The sequence below is a fragment of the Acinonyx jubatus genome, chromosome B1 (assembly GCF_027475565.1).
Source record: "Acinonyx jubatus isolate Ajub_Pintada_27869175 chromosome B1, VMU_Ajub_asm_v1.0, whole genome shotgun sequence".
Classification (NCBI taxonomy): Eukaryota; Metazoa; Chordata; class Mammalia; order Carnivora; family Felidae; genus Acinonyx; species Acinonyx jubatus.
In genome coordinates this window covers 714,949-734,049 of record NC_069382.1, presented here as the reverse complement: position 1 = coordinate 734,049, position 19,101 = coordinate 714,949, and the positions used below count along the sequence as shown (strand labels likewise).

The following is a 19,101-nucleotide window of genomic DNA, read 5'->3' as shown; positions in this document are numbered from 1 at the left end:
GCTGCCCGGCTGGGGCCGTCTTGCTCTGCCGCTCCCCACGATGGCACGGCAACGGCATGTGTGCGTTTCCGTCCACGGCCAACACTGCGGTGGCCAGAATGACTGAGGGAAAATGGATGTGAGCAATCGCTTTAAAGTGCCTGTGTGTGTCTGACTCCAGCAACCCACATGTGTGTTCCAGCTCCTGAGATCTCTGGCTTATGATCAGTCTCCTGGAACCAAAACCTTCGAGTGATAGCTTCCTGCATAATCGACGTACATCAGGAGGCTTTCACAAACGCTTCTTCTTTTCTTCAAAACTCAGAAGCTGCTTAAATACCATCATCCATTCACGGAAAGTGAGGAAACTATCCTGATCATGACTGGAGACGTTTTGTTTTTGACCTGAAAGATTGCACTGCCATATGATGTCCTGGAACCTAGTGTTCCCAGAAAAGATAAAATAATTAAACCAGACACCAGCAAACGGGAGAAATGTTTCTTGTGAGTGTTCTCGCTGTCTATGAGAACGCCAAGGCAAGCCATAGCGTGAGGTGGTTCCCCCCGCCAGACGAGACACTCCTGTGAAGTCTTCCCCCCACTGCACATTCAGAGATGGGAAAACCCAATAGTCAGAGGGTGAACCACATGGTGAACTCCAAAATCAAACTGGCCCTGGGCACAGGGCTGGGTTCGGGCCGAAGAGCAGGTCTACAGGCAGGTGCACTATGAGGGGCAAAAGCTGGTGACCTCGCCTCCAGCCCGGCCCCCTGTGGGGAAGAAGGTGGGGATACAGGCCGTGCTTTAATCCAAACAAGTCCTGGGAAGGGTGGCAGGGACCCCGGGCAGCTGCCTGGCCATGGGTGCCTGACCAACAAAACTGCGGGGTCCCCTCCTCACATGAACCCCAGACAACAGGGGGTTCATTAATTACCTGGGGAAATCCCTCGGGAACGTCTCCTCCCGGACTGGCCAGAAGGAGAAAACCCACAAGGACAAACCCCGGGACAACAGTCACAGGCTTGCCCGATACAGTAGGTTGCCATCTACAAAGTAGCAGAAGTGTTAAACTTTCCTGAAAAAAATTCACTTTCTAAAATGTAACAGAGGGAGATACGGCATTTTAGAACTGAAAACCACACAAGAAAAATCAAAGTAATAAGAGCTACAAGTTGTGAAAATCTGTCTTTTTTAAATAAAAAATATTCACGATATTGTTTGCAAAATTTGTGTAGGAAATAACTTCGCTAGAAACATAATTTTGACAAATAAAAGTGAGAACTTTAAATGAATGAAAGTCCTGGGGCGCCTGGGTGGCTCAGTCGGTTGAGCATCCGACTTCAGCTCAGGTCATGATCTCACAGTTTGTGGGTTCGAGCCCCACGTCAGGTTCCATGCTGACAGCTCAGAGTCTGGAGCCTGCTTTGGATTCTGTGTCTCCCTCTCCCTCTGACCGTACCCGGCTCACGCTCTGTCTCTCAAAAATAAATAAACATTAAAAGAGATAAAAATGAAAGTACTACTGAGCGCCAACGTACAGCATCTAAGTGATCCCATTAGGGCAGGGCTCACGTCCTATTTCCTGCGCTGAGACAGTACCCGGCGACAAGGATGCACTTGAATAAACACCCGAGGAATGAATTAGTGAGTTAATTTCATTAGCACAATGTAGTTCAGGCCAATAACAAGCAAACAGATGGACTCTATGAGAGTTCACAGTGGCTGTGCTCTAAGTCCTGAGCCCACAGCACACCCGGTCAGAAGGTTCTGGGTCCCACTGGCTGCGCCGAAGGAGGAGGCCCCCACATAAGGAGCTGGGGCGTGGAGAAGAGTGGAAATCAGCCTGTCCAGACCGCTCCTTGCGCACCCTTGTGCGAACCCTGCAGGCCCAAGGGTTTGTCAGGCTGAGGATTTGCAGCTTTGTCCTTCCAGAAGCCAGGGATGGGTTAAAGCAGAGGGCAGGCTGGTTCTGCCCGGGGTGGGGAGGTCCCACTTCTTCCCACCCCCACCGCACCTGCACTGTATTCTGGCCACCAGGAGTCGGAATGAAAACCTTTGCAAGATACGTGGTGGAGATGCGCAGACTTGGGACCTAGCTTTCAGGTCGTGTTGTGTGCAGACATGCGTGGGTCATTTCCCTCCCTTCCCCTCCCTTCATCCTAACGTCCAAGTCCCTCTGTCACTCAGGCCCTAAAAGATGCCCCATGGACACTTTGGCAGGACCCACGGCCCCCTGTCACCTGGGCTGGCTCTGTCCGTGGAGACCCCTCCCACGGGGCTGTGCCCAGGTCGTGCACACATACAGGAGAAGCTTGGGTGGTTGGAGTTCTGGGCTCCCACCGAGGACGTGGCTCCAGGGGCCAGTGGGGATGGAGTTCCTGGGGAAGCATCTTGTGAAAGGACAGCACAGAGTAGTAGCTGATGAAGTGAGGGCGGGACGGCGCTGAGGTCCGTTCGGGGCGTGCAGCACAGACAGCACCCGTGCAGAGCAGATCCGAAGCCTTCCTGGCTGTCGTCCGTCTGCGCCTCGTCTGCAGGGGCACTGATCCCCTACTCACCCGGCCACTGAGGGACAGAAGGTGGAGTAACCCTGCACCTGGGGAGGCCACGTCACTTTCACAGATGGCATGAGATGTGCATGGTCTGTTGTGTGTCCCCCGCCAGGCCCTCCTGCTGCCCGCTCCTGGCACTCCCTGCTCACAGAGCGCCCTCCACCGGGACCACTGCACACATCGGGGTCACCCTGCATCCCGAGTACGTAACGCCCGCTCACATCTGGAGCTCGCCCCCACGGGGCAAGGTGCCCGGGCGGCTGTACAGAGACCCGGCCCTGGGAAGTATTATGGGACTGGCCCTGGGGAGGGCAAAGAGGCTGTCACACTTACAGGCGGCAACGTCACTTGAGATTCTCCGGTTCCAAAAGTTTAATACCTGACACTTTGATCCCACTGGTAAGAGATCAGACCACTGATACCACGAAATCTGCCATCAGCACTTTCCAGAGGCCGCCACAGGTCCATGTCAGCACCCAAGTGAGAAATTCTGGCTCGTGGGCTCCACTTTGGCAGATACTGTGCATAATCCAGCCGTACAAACCACACTCAGACCGTCATGTCAGAATCAGGTGCTTCTGCACAGATGTTCGCTTCCTAAGCTACATTATGGCTCTAATGTCACGAAATAGAAAAGAAGTAACACACTAGAAAGTCACTGTAAGCTTCGTGAGCCCTAACACGGGGCTGAAATGTGTGTACCCTCATATTTCAGATTTATACTAAATATCGCATATGATCGTGAGATTATTGTATGGTTTCTATTCTGAAACTTTTAAAACTCACTTAATCTTTCCTGTATTGGGGGTTTCCTTTCCTAATAATACAGGTGAGTGAGTCACCTATTTTTCCTCAGTAAAGAGGAAAGTGATCGCTGTAATTGATTGGTTTTCCATTGATGAAAACACAGCTCCTCTCCCTGACGTTAAGGCATCTCCACCGTGGTTGTGGGCGTTTCGGCCATGGCTGGATTTACAGCCGTGGGAAATGACGCCCGCCCTCGACAGACAAGCTGCTGTACAGATGCTCTTCCCCCAGAGCGGACGACCCGCAGCCTCCTCTCCGCTCTGCGCCTGTCACCCGTGCCACCCCCGACACGCGGAAACTGTAGCGTTAGCTCAGGCACCGCAAATGCTGCCTCCCGCCTTGCCCTGGGGCGCGGGTTCAGCACCTGCAGGGCAGGCCGGCCCCATCACGGTCTCGCGTACCTGCCTGCGTGTCTGCCCACAGGCTGGCACCCCGGAAGCATCGACGTTCGGGTCCCTGCAGAACAGTTTGCCAGTGGGCAGCACCACGTTGGCACAGGGGTGGCTGGTGGGTTTTTCAATGTGGATTTGAAAGTGTTTCCACAAGGGGGTTGGTCCTTCCGTGTGTCCAGACCCTGACCCTCCCAACCTCACGCTGAGGCCACCTGCACCGTCTCTAGCAGTTTTGTGGGTGTTCCCGCTTCTGGATCCTATTACAGACCATCTCTGATTGTTAAGCTGAGAGGCTCGGCAGAACTGACAGCCATGACCCCACCGGCCACCCACGCCCCAGCAGCACCTAGTGCGTGCCGGCTGCATCTCAGGCCCCGGGCATGTGACATCACTTCGTACATCTGTGAATCAGCTACTGGTCCCTCCACGAGCCCATCTCTGCACAGCGGGGGACACAGGTGTGCTGACAAATGGCCATCGTGCCGACCATGTGTCGAGCTAAGACCTGATTTATTATTACTGACAATTTATAACCACCACCATAAAACTAACCCTGTCCTCCCAGGCCAAGTAGAACCCCGATCACTTCCTTGAATGCCATCAATAAGACACTGGGTAGAGATAAACCCATCAGATATTCTACAGTTATAGAACATTTGATACCCCGAGTGAGAATCCTAATACCGTTGTCTATTTTTGTGATAACACTGGGGGGAAAAAAAATAACGTGTCAAGTGAAAAACCTGGGGTGTTACTCAACTTACCTGGTTGGTGGAATGAAATTCAAAAACAAACGTGACCAAAATGGAAACAAAATCAAGGCTGGTCCTCAAGACTGTGGAGAAAGTCAAGCCTCTGTGCTTCCCAGAGAGGTTTTGTCGTGAGAAGCCCCAGGGCTGTGTGTGGCTTTGTGCTTTGAAATCTGCGCCACGCTGACTTCGAGCCCCTCACAGCCCCGTGGCGGGCCTTCTTCAGCACAGACTGAGGCAAAAACTCACGATGCCAGGTGGAGAGCCACCGTGGCTTCTAGAATCTCTCTGTGTAAGAACTAAGTTGTTGCCTCAAAACTCATAAGCTGATGAGCGTAAGATCCAAAGCAAAACACATACGTACTGTATCCTTCTCGGTTTATAATACAAAACAATCACAAAAGAGTCCCCTGATGGAAAAGAAATCTCCAAGGCCGGAGAAGATCTCTCATGTACACTTCCCAGAAAACCTGGAGGCACGGCCCAGCTCCTCCTTGGCCTGGACCCCGGAGGGTGGCTGCCCCGTGGTCATGCACAGAACGGGGGCTTGGTGAATCTGGTGAGGGGAATGGCCGTCATCGGACTCCCCAGAGCACGGGGGAGCCACTCTGGTGTGTCAGGAAGGGTTCCCTCCAAGGTGACACACGTCTGAGTGAGTGCTTGGTACAACCGCCACCCCCCAAGTGACAGCCTCCATCTATGCTGCCACATGGTGCTCGATGGCAGGAGAGGGCGCAGGGCTCCCGGGGGCTGGCTGCACTGGGTCCGGCCGCAGGAGGTGGAGGCTGTCTTGTGGTCAGGCCCACGGGGAGCCCTGCCTCTGTTATCATCATAACAGACACAACATGAGAGGCGTGCCATTCACTTTTACACACTTCCACACTCACACAATGCGCTTGAAGACTTTCCAAGTACAGAGGCCCCATCTGGGGCCAATGACCCCTGACGCCTTCACAAGGGAAGGGTGGCACCCTCAGTCCCACTAGTCCCACTGTGAAGTGACACGGGGCATCTCAGGTCCAGTGACCCACAGAGTGGCCCGCAGAAACTACCAGAGCCGGGATACTGCTCACTCCTGTCTGAGGTCATCAGAAACCAGAGGGAAAGGCTTCACTTGTTTGCTGAATGCTTCACTAGAATTTCCAATTCATGACTGAAATCACGTACGCACAGCTCAGTACAGCTGTACTGACCACGTGTACGATGACAATGTATTTAAAGTGGACAAAGGATATTCCCAGTCCCATCTTGGGGGACTATGGATGCTTGTGAGTAAGCCGTTTCCTTCACTCAACCCTAGATGGGACACTGACCATGCAGGAGCTTGCTGGGTATGAGTGGTTTAATTATCACCTACAACTTACTAAAAACTCGGATAAGGAGAAACACTGAGTCACGTAAGCTCTGCACACACTAAATTCTTGATAACTTTGCACTGATTGGTTTGCTGGTAAGTGATACATCCCAGGAACTGAGACACATTCTCCTTCTCACAGGACAAACCAATTCTGGAAATAAACAATCTCCTTAAAAACTACTTCATTTGGGGTGCCTGGGTGGCTGAGTCAGTCAAGCATCTGACTTCGGCTCAGGTCATGATCTCGCGGTCCGTGGGTTCGAGCCCCATGTCGGGCTCTGTGCTAACAGTTCAGAGCCCGGAGCCTGCTTCAGATTCTGTGTCTCCCTCTCCCTCTGCAACCCCCCACCCCCCCAGCTCATGTTCAGTCTCTCTCTCTCTCACATAAACACAAAAATAAACGTTAAAAAAATTTGTTTTTAATGGTATCTTTTGTTTTAATTCTCATTTCTCTGGCTGCTCAACATTTCAAGGTATTAAAACTCACTCTCAGGGTGCCTGGGTGGCTCAGTCGATTGAGCGTCCGACTTCGGCTCAGGTCATGATCTCACAGATTGTGAGTTCAAACCCTGCGTTGGGCTCTGTGCTGACAGCTTGGAGCCTGGAGCCTGCCTCACACTCTGTGTCTCCCACTCTCTCTGCCTCTCCCCTACTTGCTCTCTCTCTCAAAAATGAATAAATATTAAAGAAAACCCAACACCTTCATTATTCCTGATACCTTTTCTTCACAAAGTTTACCTGTGACATTTTCTTTAAAGGGCAAAGGAATAAGAGACATGCGAGAAACATAAAGTGACCATTTCATTTCACAGATGGAATAAAAACCAAGAACAATAAAAAAGTCCAATTTACGAGAGTTTCACAAGTAAATTTAGGGAACCCCGACATGTTCTGTACTCTTGATATTGGATATCTTTTTAAAAGTCATACACGTCCCTTGAAGGTATAAATGACAGGTCTACATCCTTCCCCCAGAGGGTCCCGGCACTGGCTGCCTCTCCCGGAACAGACCGCTCGCACCAGCACCAACACCTGCCCGCTCCCTCACGCACACAGACACACAGATAGGAACACGGCCTCCGTGGAGAGTCCCGTACCTTTAAACAGGGTCAGTCCGCGCAGGTTGCCCTTGATTTTAGTTAGCTTCAGCTCCATGGGGCAGGCCAGACCTTCTGCTCATGTCCTCTGTTAAATGGGAAGGAAACGTTCCACTACAGTGACCCCTAAAGTGATTGATACACAAGAAAATAAACTTTACAGTTGTCGGCGTGGACCACATCATGACACACTTTCAGGGGCTGGTGTGATTCTGAGCCACTGGCCTCCACGTGGCTGCTCGCGCGTGCGGGGGCACAGGGCAGTGCCACCGCCCTCCGTGGCATCGGCCAGTACCAGGCACCAGGGACGGGCTGTGGCTTTAAGCAACTTGGCAAAGAAATGGAGTGACTTCTATAGAAAGCCAATCGTTAAATTGTTGTTGTCCAAAGTCACGAAAAGAGCAATTTCTACGTGTGAAAATGTATTTCTCGAGTAGCTCATACCTATCCCCTGAAATGTATAATCACATATTAAAGCAACCAATTACCCAAAGCAACCAGGGTGTGGTGGTATCACTTGTAAATCAAGTATCAATTAAAAGTTGGCATTCTCAAGCACAAATAAAACATTCGACACACGTGTTATCAGGGTCACAACGGGTTACACACACACACGCATCACGCACACACGCGTACGCGTGCATACACGCACACGATGTCATGGGGCACCTGCTTTCTGCTCAGTGTCATGCAGCCTGGCACGGCCAGTTTCGTGCAGCGCCTCATGTTTTAAATTCCAAAATGTTGGCGGCAGCCACAAAATAATCGTATGGCTTACGACTGGGGACTCAGACTGACCAAGCATGGCGTTAGCGGCTCGGTGCCAACAGCGCGCTGGGACGCAGCAGCAGCACAGCCCGTTAGGAGGAAAAGGACACAGACTGAGTCGGAGCGAGTGTCTGAGCCACGGTCCCGCGGCTCCATCCTGGGTGAGCTTGGATGGCAATTTAATTTCTTTAGTGTCCAGCGTCCTCACCTGTAGAAGGGGAACCTATCCCCGTGCTGGAACCTATCTCCCCTGAAGACCGAAAAATGTGGAGGATAACGTTTCACCCCCCCAGAAAACCTAATGAGACTGAACTTAAAGGCACCTAACAGAGGCCCGGGACCCTCCACTCGCTAATAAATAGGAAGCCCCGTGTCCCTTCTGTGATAGAAAGTGGTTTTACTGGACGTGTTTCAGTTACGAAAGGCCACGCACGTGCTGGCAGCTGGTACTCTCTGCGATGCCGTTGTGTCACCTTTACTAAGAACCTGTCATTCAGCACCTTTGCCAAAGAGAACCGGCCTCTGGGAACGGCCGACACAGATGTGGTGAGCGCACGTCAGCCCCGCCCCAAGGGCCGAGGTTCACAGCAGAGCCAGCAACCTCTCTGCGACCTCCACGAGAGTTACTCTGAAGCGAAGATTGGTCAGTGGGGCCTGGGAGCGAGTAGAAGCAAACTGTAGACCTAAGGGGTTGACAGCGCACAAAGTTGGGATGCCTGGTTTCCGATCATGACCCCAAAAGTGACACTGAATCTCTCTAGACACACCGCGTCCTCGAGGGTGGGGCCCACGGCCATCTCAGAGATTTCTCTAGGAGCTGGTGGGTGTCAGCGGAACCACCAACCGACCTCACAACCGCACCACGTTGTTGGGACGCGGGCGGTTCATCGTGTGGATGCACCGAGTGTGAATGTTCACTGGGCACGTAGTGCCGGCTGGTTCTCCTGCCCCCGTGTGTGTGGCCTGGGCCCGTCACAGACCCAGGAAGACCTTATTTTTTGCTACTCTCAGTAAATCCAAAAGCCCCGGAAAGACTGAAGGATAAGCAAAGTGTGTCAACACGTACTTGAGTAACTGAATGCCACCAAGGTCTTCTGCAAAGCCTCACAGACAGGCCAGAGCAGCATCCAGGTGCGGCCACAGCCGGGCCTGGACAGGGTCTGGGAGGTGAGAACCCAGGAAAAGGCTGTCAAGTTGGCTGACGATGACAGAACAACTGGCCCACTCAGGACTTGGAGTGAACACTGTGACCTTCCTGAGACTCAGCATCTCCGTGCTGAGGATGGCAAGCAGGAGGCCTGGTCTACCAGCACCATGTGGCTCCACGTCTACACCGTGTGGCTCTTAAGGAGGCGCCGCAGTGAGACGGTCCCGGCCTCTATCAGCAGCACTAAAGCTGGAGTGCAAGGACCAGATCTCAGGACTCGGGGGCAACGTTTTCTCTGAAGAACATGGGATAAATGAGCTCTACCGCGGTGCCATGGGGAAAAGAAATGTGCTTTGGAAGTTGGTACACCTGCCCTCTGCTCCTGGCTCTGCTGGTCACTGTCTATGCAACTGGAAAAGTTACTGCTTTTCACCAGTTACAACATGGAGACGAGCCCACGCAAGCCATGGAGCCAATGTCAGGATAGAGGACATTAAGGCGTAGCGTGCAGGCCAGTGATTGACTCAGGGTGGGGACTGGTCCAGAACACATGGAGGCACATGTGGATGCCACCTGTGCCCTCCTGGGAGGAACCCCACGCAAGGAGCATCCTCCATGGCCACTCTGGTCTTCTCAGTGAGGCAGGGCCGAGTGGGGAAGGGGAACAGACACGGAGTCCCTAGAACTCGCGGGAACCTGGTGAGGTCAGCTCCCAGGGCCCTGCACAGCAGGGCTCCCCTGGTGCAAAGTAGGATCACAGGATGGAGATGACAAGGAGGGGCGCTGTGCCCCGGCGTCCGCCTGGATGCTCCTCCTGGTGGAGGCTCCAAAGACAGCCCTTCACACCCGCACGGCCGCCCCCTTCAGAGAGGGCTCGGCTATTTTAGGAGTGTGACTCACTGAATGGAAGACGAGTAGTCAGGGCTACAGACGGCGAAAAACCGCAGCTGGGGAAACAGCCCCGGGCCATGCGAGCTTCCGGAACCAGGGCGTGGGAAGGCCACAGACTGCGGCTTCCCCAAGTTTCTCCCCATCGGGATGTGGCCAAGGGGACAGCCCCAGCAAAGGACTCAGGAGCCTGTGTCGGCTTCCAGGACGTGATCCTTCACGGCCACACCCTTGGCCACCACCTCTGTGTCCTCTAGTCCCTGCCATGTCTCTCACGTGCCCCAGCCACCTGGCCCAAATGTAGAAAGGAGAGGACTGAATGCAGGAGACAGAAGGGGGAGGAGGAGACAGAGAAAGCAGGAGGAAGCAGGGGAGGTGGGAGGGAAGGGACAAGGTATGTGCAAGGGGGCCGTGGTAACCCAGCACGGAGACCCCCAAAAGGGGCCATGCGTGTGAGATCGTGACTAGGACAGGAGGCACAGAGACGTCAAGAGGTGTCTTATGGAGCCAGAACTGACCCTCTGAATGGCCCTCTGCAGAGCCGGCGACCGCTGAATGGACTTTGTTGGATGGCTGGGTGGCTAATTCTGTGAACACAGGGGTCTTCAAGGGAAGCCTGGCAATGTGGCCGTGTGTGGGCCATGTGGGCCATGTGCACACGAGTCCACATGCAGGAGGGACCGGGGTGAACAGGGTGCCGGCCAACTTCACTACCTCTTATTGTTAGCAATGGAGACGGCCACAGACCTAACGTGACCCTCAAAATGCACGTTGACACCTGACTCCCCCGTGTGCTGGCGCTGGGAGAGGGGCCTCTGGGAGAGGATGAGGGTGGGGCCCCTGTGACAGGACCCCACAGCCCCCGGCCCCGCCTCCACGTGAGGACACAGTGAGAAGACGCGGCGTGTGACCCAGACACGGGATCTGCCGGCGCCTCCGTGTCGGGCGTCCAGCCCCCAGACCACGGAGAAGCACGTGTTGTTGAAGCCACCCATCTGGGCTGTTATAAGACTGGGCTCGAGGGCCGAGCCTCGGAGATGCTGGTGGGCACGCGGTGCGCACGGGAAAACGGTGAGTGACAGCACCTGTCGAAGGCAGCCTGGCACGTGGACGGAGGCAGACGGTGTGGGTGGCGGGGTGGGAGGAGAAGACAGCGGGCAGGCCAGCGGGTCTGGAGCTGAAGCAGCTCCAAAGCCGGGTGGAGGTGCTGGCTTTGTCCTCGGGCTGTGACAGGGGCCACGGCCAGGCACCGAGGTTGGAGGCACGTCTCATCCGTGCCTACGAGGAGCTAATAACGGAGCCGCGACAGTAGGAGAGCAGGTGAGCTCACCCGGGAGCAAATGCCACCCTGGAGCAAAAGCAGGGGCTGAGAACACATCGCCAGGGAGCAGCTCTGCGCAGGGGACAGAGGCGGAGAGAAATACGGGAGAGCACAAGCCGTGCAGGGTCACAAATACTGCACCCTGACAAGGAGGGGTAGTCCGTGGACACCCAAAGGGCTGGACGCCAGGAGAGTCTCCAGATTGGCCAGAACCTCCCAGGTGACCAAACGGAGGCAGTTCTCACAGGCAAGACAGAGCGCCAGGTCAGGGTCAGACAGGAAGGTGAGGCAGAGAGCTCACTTGGGGACCAGCTTAGGGGCAGCCAGCCTCCTGCCGTCCCACCTTCATCCTGAGCCCTGATGGCCCTGCCACAGAGCCAACTCCGCCTCGGCTGTGGGGAGATGCTCCCAGGTGCACAGGGCCCCCACACGCGACGAAGCCTCGACGGGAGTGTGTTAGCAACAGAGCCCCTCTGAGTGGCCCGGGAGACGGACCGTCACATCCCAGGGAATCGTAGGAGCCGGCGTTACACGGCCATTCTTAAAACTGGATTCCGCGAACTTGCGACCAAATACACTACGTTTAAACAGAGGTAACAAACCCTCACACTCACACCCCCTCGTTACTCTGCATTTTATTGCTGGCCGCACCCCGCGGCTGTGTACCCCAGTGTGCCCATCTGTGCCCGAGCCGGTGCTCAGGGAGGCCATGCTGTTGGCCGGAAAGCGGCAAGGGCGGGAGTGTTTACACCACAGAAATGGGCAGAGTCGGGGCTTTCTCCATTATGGAGACACTTGCTCCGGGCACAGGGACCAGAGGCCCGTGCAGCTCTGTGGCCAGCAGGGAGCTCACGGGACGCTACGAGACACAGCCGAGTTTAAATACCGCTTGTCACACAGGGATTTTACAGCCTGAAAAGCAAGGCCTCCTGGCGGGGTGTCTAACCGCCTGCCACGCAGAGGCCCCACCGGGTCCCAGGGATGCCTGGCCAGGCCCAGGGACTCGGCGCTGCTTCCTTCCTTCTCTGCTGATTTCAGCCCCGCTTGGAGGTGGTTGCCTAGCAACCTGCCTACACCGCAGCGCAAATCCAGTGCCTTAAATAAATTCCTGCAATACGTGCTTTTTTGGAAAGTTCCGCTGGACGTTTTTAGAATGATTTGCCTACGGTTTCTGAATGACATCACGGGTGCTGTAGGAAGTGCAGGTAATGGTACCCGCTCTGTCTCTGGTCTGAAAAAGCCTGTAAGGCCACCCCATCACTTGTCCTCACCGGCCTCACCCGGCAAAAGCCCGGTGACCTCCTGGGGAGACAATGTCCCAGGGAGGCTGCAGCAGGGCCAGGGGAAGAGTCAGGGGGGCCTGAGGACAATCTGCTGGTGCACGCGTTCACTCCCATGTTCTCAGGACGTGTACCGGAAGCCAGGACACTGACCCGGGGCAGGCAGAGCAGACACTTGGGGTGCACGTGGCCGGTGCATCTCCCGACGGTGCAGCCAAGGGGGCTCCCCAGGGGCAGGCCTGGGGCAGAGTCCGGGGGTGTCAGGAAGGGCACCCAGGCCACAGGACACGGGGTACCCATGGGCAGAGTCGCGAGGGCTGGACTCTGCTAGAGCGTAACAGGCTGTTGAAGGGCCGCGGTGGCCGCCGCGTACAGAGACCCGTTGTGAGAAAGCCCAGTGGGCTTGCCTTTCTCCCAGTGTGGCAAACTAGCCATCTGGGGCCTTGGTAGGTCAGCAAGCTTCCCCAGAACCTGATGAAAACACCTCCCTCCTCTGCCCTCCCATGGATGTTGAGACCTAATAAGAACGAGCACTCTGCGACCTTGAGAGAAGGAAAGCCAGTCCTCCAGGGCAAACGACGTGGGCTCTGTTTCCACACGTGATGGGGGAACATCCTAATGTCCCTCAGAGACGTTGAGGACAAAGAATATACACCCTTAGTATCACCATTACAAGGTTCTGGCAGCACCGGAGGAAGGAGCTATGGGGCAGCGTTGCCCAGAGCTAGATGCCCCGGTGAGAAGTTCCCAGTAGGCCAGTGCTGGGCAGGGGCCCCGGGGAGCAGAGCCCTTGCCTGCCCACAGGCAAGGGCACCTCCTGGAGGGGCTGCATGGGTGCCATGGCAAAAGATACTCTGTCACTGACTCTCTGTCCACCTGCATGGACCCAGCTGTCTGAGCGTCGGGAACGCTGTCTGCTCCCCATGCAGGGCCCCTCGACGGGGCTGGGGGCCCCGTGTGGAGCTCCGGAGTGGGGTCGGCACCTCGGGTGAGGGCCAGAAGTGCTCACTGAGGGGGGACAGCCTGGGCTGTGGCACCCACCACGCATCCACACAACCCAAAGCCAAAGCTCACAGGACCTGGTAACCACCAATCATGACGTCAAGGGATAGGGGAATCCTGGCTTGTCCCACCTACAAAACTGCATGGAAGGGAGGCTGCTGTTCCAGAGATAAGACACGGAGGTGGGTGGGAGGGGGCGACAGGCAAGGAAAATCTCGAGTCTGCCTTCAGACACATCAAATCCCACGTATGGCACCCGGAGGAGAGGTACCAACAGCAAGGGCACAATCGCACTTCACTCCTCAAGCCACGTGCCAGGGCCAGAGCGGCAGGAATCCCAGAGCAGACCCTGAGGAGCTGACTCTGCTCACAGAAGCTGAGAGACCAGATGGGGGCCAGGAATTTGCCTTATCGCCCCATGTGCTGTGCCCTCCTGCTTGGCCACGTAGCCCCAGTGCAGAGACAAGCTCTTGTCTTGCAGAAGAAAAATGACATTTCCAGGTGCCCGAGCCGCAGAGGGCAGCTGTGCGACCAGGTTCTAGGCAGTGGGGAGTAAATACAGCAGTGTGTGGAATGTTCCAGAAGTGATCAGAGGCAAGGATGTGCCATCGGGGACATGGATGCGGTGACCACAGCTTGGTCACATCCTGGCCCACTGGGGCCACATGGATGAGGGCCACTCCCTCAGGCAGCAGCACAATCAGTGTCCACGAACAACTAACGTGCCCAGCCTGGGGCGTGTGAGTGTAAAACTCGATGATGCCTTCGCTACTGTTAAAATGAGTTTTCCCTCACAGCCAGCTAGTAAGGGCAGCCGGTTTGACATGCATACCTAGATTCTACGTGTACGGATGAAAGCCCCTTAGTGATAAAGTGCGTACCTAGATTCACCACGTACAAGTGAAAGCACGTTGGCTTAGTACTTCTGACATCACAGCATCCGACAACCAAGAATGAGTTACAGAAACAGTGATTATTTGTATCTCTGAGAAACATCGAACTGACATCAAACCTGCTAGGTACTGCCACACACGCTCTGAAAATGTCTTCCAGTCAGGGAACAAATACCAGGGTCCTAGTCATCCACCTAGGGAACTCTGGGCCTCTGAATCTCAGGAGACACTTTCCTGGAAGATTTGTGTAACTTAGTGATACAAATCAGAGCAGTCCAAGGTATATGTGTGCGTGTGAACGCACATGTGCACGTGTGTGAAAGCATGAACGAGCATGTGCATGTGTGTGGGTGTGTGCTGTGTGCATTAAGTGCATGCAAGAGTGTATGTGAGTGTGGGTGCACACGTGCATGAGTGTGCAGGTGTGTGTGCATGCGGGCAGGCATGCATGTGAGTGCGTACATGTGATAGCGTGCATACATATGTGCACGTGAGTGCGCATGTGTGAGTATGCATTATGTGTGTGCATGTGTGTGAGTATCAGTGTGTGAGTGTGTGTGTGTGTGACTGGAGCGCTCACCCTATTGCGTGGTCATCTAGAGGCCGGCGTGGCCTCAGGCAGTCTTGGCCTCAGCGCCTACACCCATTCTGTGCGGGAATGGAGAGTAGCCAACCCCCCACTCCTTGTAGCTCATGTGGGGCCGCATTGCTGGGCTTGGAAAGAGGCAGGTTTGACAAATGATGGAAATCACCATGAGGAATCGCCTGACAATCTTGGAGAGGCAAGATTCATGTCTCCAAAACAAACTAAATTCTGTTGAAAAATGCTCCGTTTGTACAAGAATGTCAGAAGAGACTGGAAGACCCCAGGCGGCACTCAGGAAACACCTGGAAACCCGCTGAAGATGCAAGCCGAGCTCTCAGGACGGCACAAGCACCCCGCACGCAGCACTCCTCACGTGCCAGGGGCCACAAGTACCCTCGTGATTCTTTGCGGAAAAGACGAAAGGCTGTGACTTTCCATGACAACATTCATTCAGACCTCCAGACCTCCTCCTGTGGTCAGAAACTTCTGAATCCCAGCAGGCTTGCTGGACGTAATAGAAACGGTCATGGAACTGTCCTTCCATGGAGGCAGAGAACCCCCCACGGGTGGGAATGCGTCTGCATACCTGGGGCTGCCTTACACACTCACCCCGCCTTGACGTGATTCAACTCTATCAAAGGTGGCCAACCCTGACCCGAAGGGGAAGCATTCACACTAGGGGTGATCCAAAACCAGGTGGCATACTGGCGCCCTTTGAACAAATCCATTCTTAAGTGTCATAAACGCAGAGTAATTCGGCCCATGTAAAGGTAGGGCATGCCCAAGTACAGCTTTGATGACCTCTGTTTACGCGTCGAAGGCAGAGGGAGAGCAGGACCAGCTTCTCTTTGGACAGAAGTCTACTGACCCGGCTTACCTTCAGCAAAAGCTGAACATTCTAAATATCTACATGATCCTAAATACGTCCTCGTATTAGGACCAGTTCTAATGTCACTTATTGGCCTTTCTGCGGGAGTGTGTTCAGCTTTATGCACCAACAGGGGGAAATTCTGATTTCATCTGCCTTCTTTACCTACGATCTCCATGCCATTCACGTGTTCTCACTGCCACCCAAGCATCTGTCGCTGAACCAGTGCCCATCTTCCTCCTGGCACTGCGACCATCCTGCTCCCGTCACTGGCATTTTCTGCACGCATCACATCAGAGGGAACCAGGCAAAACTGCTCGAGCAGAATTTCACATGCTCATGTTCCCGGCCTTCCTGAGGGGGACACATGCTGCTCTGGGGGCACCCACCTTTAAGAAGCGTCATGAAATATGGCAAAGTGCAAGAAAGCTGACAGGAAGCGGGGAAAGGCTGCATCTGGAAGAGCGATCAAGTGTACACTTCGGAACAGCAAGCTGCAGTCAGGCAGACCCAGCAAGTGAAGCAAACCACTGCTCATGTCCATGGAGGACCTGCTGGTGTCACAACGAAATAGAGGAGAATGGCAGCTGTGATTCAAGCCCCGCAAGTGTAACACAAAGGCTAAGGAAATGCGGCTTTACTGCGGACATCTCTCGAGAGCCAGGACTGAAGACTGGCCACCAGCCACCAGTGCCTCCTCGGCTGTAATGCCAGGCAGTGATTGTGTCCCCGAGCCCCAGAGGGCAGAGGTCCCTGGTGCCTCCTGATGCTGCTACATTCTGCTCTGTCACACCTGCTGGGATCAACATCCCTTTGCCCTATGGTCCAAGTCCGTCTGACTCCTGCTGATCTTCTTACACACAACAGCAGGGGCTCAAAACTTAAATGTCGAAGAAGCAGAAGCATTAGGATTTCAGAGAAGGCTCTGCTTTAAACTGGATATTTCCAAATCATAGCAACAACTGATAAAAGTGAACTACTCTGGATGCCCCCACTCTGAAGGATGATGTCTTATTGTGCATTGAAAAAGGAAAGAAAATTGCGGTCACAGAAGAGAGAAACAGGTTCGCCGTCTACGAGAGTCCAGCAGCCACGTGCATTTGTAAGGTTCAAGGTGTCTTCCAGTGAGGAGTACCCCACAAACCTCCACGATATCAAACCAGATGGCTGCGTCTGGACACTTTAAGGGCTGAATGCATCAAAGCAATGTGCAGGGTAATTACCAAGTCATTCGATCAGCATAGAAAATGCACGACAACAAAGCAAATGAGAGCAATCCTGGGTTTAAAGACGCAATTCTCACTGTGGACCTGATTTATCAACTTCCCTATTTTCTCTTGACCAACACCTGCGTAAGACATCTGGACATATTTGCCCCCAAACACATCTATCAGAACATTATCTTTTTGCACGTTCCTCTGTTCTGATCAAAACAGCAGGTGTGACTCACCTGTTCGATGAGTTATCTCCACATGACGAACTTCTCTGATTCCAAGACAAGGCAAAGAAAACTAATCAGAAGAAAATGGACTAAAATACTCAATTAAGCACATTTGAACTTTCTGGTTTCCTTTTTCTGCTTCTTGCTCATTTCTTTCCCTTCTTTTCTTTCTTTCTCTCTTTTCAAAGGGTATTTTTTTAAAGAAAACAAAAGAAGAAAAGCACAAGAAGACAGGATGGCTGGTAACATGGAGCTGGCCGTGTGCAGGGAGACGACAGAGAAATGTATGCAGTCTCTCACCAGTTGGACATAATTTCATACCACTGACATCTTTAAACCTTGTGTTTATCAAGATTTCACTCTGGAGTTTTATCATTGAAATGGATCTGAAGAACATTACTCTGTTTTTTAATAATTACGACTGTAAATGTGTGCTATTAAGCAGAGCTAATGATGTTAAAATAATGGTAATGGTCTGGCAAACAAGAAAAGCCTAATTTTGATGGATTGGTTCTCATTAAAGTCAATTCCAAAATGCCTGTGAAAAGTTAAGACCAAAGATCTCAGTTTGTGACCTTCACTTACTATTGTTTGATACTTTCACTCATGAGCAAAAAGAAAAGAAAATGAAATGCAGGCTAAGGAATTCTGCAGGAACCAGACATATCAACTTTTCTAGAATGACTCTGTGGATTCGGTTAGTCGCGGAAGAGGGTTTGGTGATAATCACACAACTGACGGGCTTTCCGCTCCACACACGGAGAGAGTAAACTAATATATTCTTTGCTAATTAAATCAATGGCCATAAAGGAGACAGACAGCGTGTTGTCCAGAAGCCTGGCCTGACCGTCTTCAAAGGCCCGAGGTACACAAGTTCTGCTGTAGACACTGCCAAATCAGAGGCTTGATTTTTCCCTCTGAAGAAGATGGTGATCATCTGAACGCATTCTACATTAGGACCAATGTCTGTCTGCTGAGACAGAGAGGCACCAGCTAGTCTGGCTAATGTCCCCGTGACCCTGGAGCCTGAGCAAGAGGGGCCCCTGCCCCTCAGGCACAGAGGGGACAAGAGGAAGACAGCCTCAGAGCAGAAAAAGGAAGCATTTTGTCCAACACAATACTCTTGAAATCAAATCTTCTAAAAAGAAGTTTGAGAATGAGAGTCAAGGAGGTAAATTTCATTTTTAACTTTCTTTAGAAGACATGAGTTTTTGGTGAGTGCCAAGTATATTATCAAGGAAAAATGTTTGAGTGGGCATGCATCCATACTTTAAAGACATGCCAATTCACTTACGTTGTCATCTCAGAAGCAAAGGCAGAGCGAGAAGGACAGCCGTCCCACGCAGGCACACAGGCCCTAAGAGACAAGCAGTGATGGAGGCTGGCTGCCGGGTTTTGGATGGAGCCACTCATGTCCTCACCAGGGAGAAAGTTGGTGCTGTGTGAGCATTCAGTTTACAAAGACATAGAGAGGTGGGTGACGGATCTCTTTGCCTCTCAGCTTCAGATCTGCCTGTCCTCCTGGTCACATCCTCCTGCAAACCCTTCCTGGATGGAAGATGTCCAACATCCATCAAACACTTCTTGTGCTCAACCATGGCCTTGCTCACTGCTGTGTATTTCACATGTCATTCAAAGAATGGTGTCAAGGGCAAGTAGCAGAAGATGCCACCCCAAAATAGGACTGTAGGGGTTTGGGACACAGCACCCCAAAAGTTGCCACTTGGGTCTACTGATTATTTTGAGCTGAAGATGCTGGAGAACCAGCAGGTGCCTGGAGGGGCTTTCTCTGAACAACTCCCATCTGCTTGCACACAGACTGCCTCCCCCAAGGAAGCACTTGGAACCAATCACGTCCCTGGAGTCTAACCAGCTGGGAGGATGGACACTTGTCACAGGACCCACCCCAGACTTTGTCACATGACTCATGGTCTGTCCTGTGTGCCTACGAAATGTGCATGTTAATAAACGTCT

At 53.3% G+C, this 19,101-nt stretch overlaps 1 protein-coding gene across 9 annotated transcripts in view; it reads right to left on the bottom strand.

Moving 5' to 3' along the window:
- DLGAP2 (DLG associated protein 2) overlaps positions 1-19,101 on the bottom strand; it is a 770,542-nt gene that overhangs the window by 406,275 nt on the left and 345,166 nt on the right. Inside the window, exon 1 of one of the 9 annotated variants that reach the window (XM_027049962.2) lies at positions 6,934-7,066. The exons of 7 other annotated variants lie outside the window; for them this stretch is intronic. In XM_027049962.2, the coding sequence (XP_026905763.1) occupies positions 6,934-6,991 (58 nt within the window). In that variant the 5' untranslated portion in view covers positions 6,992-7,066. Of the gene's footprint in view, positions 1-6,933; positions 7,067-19,101 lie in introns of those variants that run through there. One more of the 9 variants, XM_053216208.1, reaches the window with a different exon arrangement.